Below are 5,266 nucleotides of genomic sequence, written 5' to 3' on the forward strand. Positions count from 1 at the left end.
GCCCCTCCGCGGGCGCCTCCCGCGCGCCTTCGCCAGGTCGCCCCCGCGCACCACGCTGACCCCCGGCCTCCCCGGTCCCTGTTAACCCACGTGGCAGCGGCTTGCTCCGTGCCTTGGGAAGAGGCGGGACCGTGGTGCCCAGGATCCCGGGCTCAGCCTTTGGATCTCCAGCCGTGCGCCCCTTCCGGCAGCCCGAGGCGACCCGGGGCGATGGGGGCGCTGCTGGCGCTCTGCCTCCTCTTGGGCTGGCAGCGCTGGGACCTCGCGGGCGCACAGCAGCCCGGGGAATACTGCCACGGCTGGGTGGACGTGCAGGGCAACTACCACGAGGGGTTCCAGTGCCCGGAAGACTTCGACACGCTGGATGCCACCATCTGCTGCGGCTCCTGTGCGCTCCGTTACTGCTGCGCTGCCGCCGACGCCAGGCTGGAGCAGGGCGGCTGCACCAACGATCGTGGCGAACTGGAGCACCCCGGAATCACGGCGCGTAAGTGCGGGACCCCAGGGGGGCAGGCCCTCGTCCCCGCGCGTGCGTCTATGCGCAGAGAGGACGCAGCTGGGTAGCGGGGATCAGGGGAAGAGTGGGTGGTCGATCGCATTGCAGGCAAGGGGAACCCCCTCATTCCTTTGCGTTCTGGCTCCCCACGCGTCACACGCGGTCTCCCCTAGGCAGCCCCAGAAGAGGTTTGCCGGGCTTGCTCCTGCCTGTTGGCTCTGGGGCGGACAGCTGGAGCGCCCGAGAACAGACCCATGGGGCAGCTCTACTCACAATCTTGGGTTCTCAAGGGGAGCTGCCATTGCACCCCATGGCGCTTCTCGGTCACTTCGGAAGTCCGGGGAAGTGCGGATGGCGGCGGGAGAGAGGGTGTACCTTTACCAAGAGCTCATCTCTGGCGAAGGTGGGTTTCGGGGCTAAGGAACTTCAGCCACTCGTATCTACTTTTCCTTTTTGCTTTTCGTCTCTTGGGTGGCGGTCCCACTCTCCCCACTTCCTTTCATTTCTCCGCATCGAATTACCCTTCCCCCCCCAAAAAAACTGTCACGCTATTCAGAAGTACCCAGATCTTGGCGTGTGGGGGGGGCGGGGGGAGAAGGTGGTGATGGTAAGAAACCAGGGTCGCAGGGGCTTCCTCACGCCCTTTTCTCACATCGGAAAATGTGGGTCAAATTTCCGATCACTTAATAGCTGAATAAATCAGACCCCAGCAGAGGAAATTTACACCTTGGGAAAAAAAAGTTTTCCACCTGAATCCAAACACCAGGGAAACCTCTTAGCGCTGGAGGCGATGGTTTTATGGCCTGGAAATCGGAGATGCAGGAGAAGTTGGTGACTCCTGGGTACCCCAGAGCACAGCAAAGGCCTTTTGGAGGACTACGGAAGATTGGGGGGAAGACTGGAGAAAGTGAGGAGATCGCGAATGGTGCCCGAAACCCCGTTCCCCAAACTGATAACCCAGAGGGAAGGGTGGTCTGGTTCCCCCCCCCCCCCCCCGGCCGGGGGGCGGCTTTGTTCGCCCCCCCCCGCCGCCACCACGGCACCATTAAATTCTCTTGTATTTAATTTGGGGGAGGGGGTGTCAGTTTCTGATCTGGAGGAATTTGGGAGGTAGTTTCAGTGGAAAGCCGGGGACTCTAGGCCATCTTGGCCCATTAGATTCTTCTCTCTGCACCCTCCCTGCTTGTTTGCCTTGGGGGACCCAGTTCCTGTCTGTTGGGTATACCACCTACTCACCCCAGGATGCCAAAGGAAAGGGTCAGCCTGCTCACTCACTGGAGCCTGGGATCCACCAAACACTGCATGGACAGTAGCTTTGTCCCTGGCCAGGAGTGTAACTTCTGTTAAGGTACTTAACTGCTCAGAGTCTCCTCTCAATTTCAAACAGGCATACTGCTCTCATAGGAGTTATTGTGTTGCTTAGTTAAGTGGATGAAAGTTAGCACGGTGCTCAGAGTGCTGTTCTCGGTCACTTTTGCTGGTCTTTCCACGTCAGTGTTATTTGCACAAGAAAGTAGGTCACTGAACACCTTGCACCTAGGAGATTGAGAGTTACCTGTCTCATCATGGCAGCTTCTTTGGGAAAATAATAGCTAATAAAAACCAAAAACCAAAACCAAAAACCCAAACAGATTTCCACATTGGGAAAAGAGAATTGTCTATCTCACAGGGTCTCTGTGAGAATCAAATTGGATAAAGCAAAAATAAGTCAGGCACACAGTAAGGCTTTAATCATGTAGACTTTCTATCTACTACATCCAAGATGGAGGTTGTATTCCCATGTGGTTCTGGAGAGGGTGGAGGGGCAAACCTGCTTATGATAACTCTTGGGTGGCAGATTTTATGTCTGTCTTGGAGAGAGATAAGGGAAATGAAGTCTCTTCTGGCCGAGAGATGCTCTTAAGAAATGTCTGGGCCACCAACAGCAAGAATTGCATCATTATCAAAACTCCAGCTTGACTTTGCCAGACTTTGGATGGGAATTCAGAGACAGAGGTATGGCAGTTGGAGTAGCACCCCAAATCATTGCTGGAAAGAAGCAACCACAGCTGACAAGTCGCAATGCAGTAGGAGACACGCTAAATTAGGGCCCACTGTGGATTTCTTTATACTGTTCTTTCTAGAGCCTCATAAAATCCCGGGGGTCTCACTTAATAACGCAGTTCTCTCTGCTTAGATGGGAGATTCTAGGGCCGGAGATGGATTGTCAGCTTAAGAGATGGGTCAAAGTCCTAAGTGCCCTACCGTGATAAAACTACTAAAACGTGGATTTAAACCTCAAGTTATAGTGACCCTCGAAACTCACCCTGTTCCTCCAGCTCATGAACAGGAGGAAAGATTCTGTTCTTTTCTGACTTCCAGATGTGCAGTAAGATGGCTAATTGCTACCAGAGGCTACAGTATCAGTTTGCTTTTCTCCCTGGTTTGCACTTTGGAGATTAGCAGTAGTGAGCTTTGAAAAGTTGAGCTGACAAAAGTGGTAAAAAAGAGTCTTTTACCTCTCACCCCTCCCTCTGACCAAGCAGAGACTGGAAATTAGGAAACTCTGCTCCAAGCTTCTGTGATTGTCTGCTTTTGCCTTTTAGAGCCTGTCTACGTCCCCTTCCTGATCGTCGGCTCCATCTTCATTGCCTTCATCATCCTGGGCTCTTTAGTGGCTATTTATTGTTGCACCTGTTTGAGACCCAAGGAGCCTTCGCAGCAGCCCATCCGCTTCTCGCTCCGCAGCTATCAGACAGAAACTTTGCCCATGATCTTGACCTCCACAAGCCTCAGAGCACCGTCCAGACAGTCCAGCACAGCCACCAGCTCCAGCTCCACAGGCGGCTCCATCCGCAGATTCTCCTTTGCCAGGGCTGAGCCAGGCTGCCTGGTACCTTCCTCACCCCCACCGTATACCACGGGCCACCCAATACACCTGACCCAGCCGTCTGGTTTTCTGGTGTCACCCCAATATTTTGCTTACCCCCTCCAGCAGGAGCCCCCACTGCCTGGGAAAAGCTGTCCAGACTTCAGTTCCAGTTGACAGGCCATGGAAAGAAATCTGTGATGTAGTCCAATGGCAGACAGTTGCTGTGGCCACACTCATTTCTGAAGAAATTTCTCTGCAACAGAATGCTAGATGTCCTGTTCTGTTCTAAAGGTTCCTGACTCCAACATAGAAGGTCTGGCTTTGCAAACATGATGACCCTTACATTGCAATTTATGCTACTTTTATTCAAAATAAGCAGCAGTTTGACTTTCAGTTTGCAATTGGCTGACAGAATTGTGGGGACAATTCAGTTATACTGCCTAGAAAAGGCCTCTGAGTTCCTTTTCTTGTGTTTATTGAGTTATAATACAAGCATATTCATAAATATGGAGGGAAAATACCTAATAGTAATTGTAAAGGCTCACTTAAAAATTAACTATTAAATAAACTTTTGGGGACAGTGAGTCACCTATTTATAATTCTGAGAGTAACCTAACCTTGAATAATATTAGTATGATAAGAACATCTACTTTCCAAACTAATAACTGAATTTTGTTTAAGAGTTTCCTCTTTTCAGAATACAATGTTTCAGTAGCCACATGGGAAGTTTTAAGTTTTAAGACATTCAATGTAACACATTCTATATAAAAATCACTTCCCCCACACACCTGAGGGAATATTTATTGCAGACTTTTTGTCTTAAAACACTTGTTTGTAAAACGAGTAATGTATAAATGTAAAGACTTGTAATTTAATGTATTTACCACATTGACGGTACTAATTATTTAGTGGTTACACTGTAATTTTTATGTTAAGAACTGTGATGAGTAATGTCCAGCTATTGGTAGAACCATTTGTAAGATTATGAATGGCAGGTACCACTGAATTCCATGTCTGATGGCCATGTATTTGCGCACATTTCCTGCTGGGTTTAGAATAAATAAAGTGCTGTACATTTTCATGAACTCCTTTGTAGATTTGAAATCAGAATCCTTTGTTTTATCCCCTTAGTGATAATTCTTTGCCATCCAGTCAATAAAAGGAAATGTCTTTACTTAACACACACTTCATACTTTGAAATTAGAGGAAATATTTTCTGCATCAGGGCTCGTGAAAGCAGCAAGGAGGTAAATTTTTACAGCGATCTCAGACTGTGGGTTACATACAACCCTCAGATGTGTCATTTGGCCTGTAGAGTTTAAACATCTGGACATTTCTCATAAGAATCAAGACTTCTGACTTCTTGTGATACACTGAAGATAGAAATGGCCAGGAGTCCTCCATGGCCATGGGGACAGAGGGTATCTACCATTTGCCAGCCTCCTGCTTGGTCTTTATCACTTGGCCTATCTCTTTGCAGTTTTCTTACCTAGCTCCACTAAGGTGGCTTGGAAACCCAAGTTATCAAAATTCCTGTCATAGGTTACCTTCAAGAGTTCTGCCTTAAGGTAGAATTTGGGCCTCAGAAAGCTGATTGGTTTCCATGTTTTATTTTCCAGCTGGGGGAATCCTTAGAAAGACATTAACCTTTTCCAGGAAGCCCGTGAGGGATGCTGACTTCTAGTGGGTTTTCTCCCATATCTAAAAGGGGGCTGCCTTCCAGGCAACACTGCTTACTCAAAATAGTGAAACAAACAGTGAGTAGAAAAGGATAAATGTTTGTGGTCCTGCTCTAGGACACAGTCCTGTAATATCTGACTGATTTTATTTATATGGTCTCTATGCTGCTCCTTTTCTAGTTTGAGGTTAACCTCTATTGAGCTTTTATATGAGCTACACCCTCGTTTAAGTACCTGCAT

The 5,266-nt window shown here is 48.8% G+C and overlaps 1 protein-coding gene across 1 annotated transcript; it reads left to right on the top strand.

Moving 5' to 3' along the window:
- Positions 1 to 157: 157 nt before the first annotated feature.
- Shisa3 (shisa family member 3) lies at positions 158 to 4,485 on the top strand. The gene is made up of 2 exons (XM_013008987.1): positions 158 to 487; positions 3,082 to 4,485. The coding sequence occupies exons 1-2, from the start codon at positions 211 to 213 to the stop codon at positions 3,519 to 3,521; spliced, it is 717 nt and encodes a 238-aa protein (XP_012864441.1). The 5' UTR covers positions 158 to 210; the 3' UTR covers positions 3,522 to 4,485.
- The last annotated feature ends 781 nt before the right edge of the window (positions 4,486 to 5,266 follow it).

Source organism: Dipodomys ordii, unplaced genomic scaffold (genome assembly GCF_000151885.1).
Source record: "Dipodomys ordii isolate 6190 unplaced genomic scaffold, Dord_2.0 Scaffold8, whole genome shotgun sequence".
Classification (NCBI taxonomy): Eukaryota; Metazoa; Chordata; class Mammalia; order Rodentia; family Heteromyidae; genus Dipodomys; species Dipodomys ordii.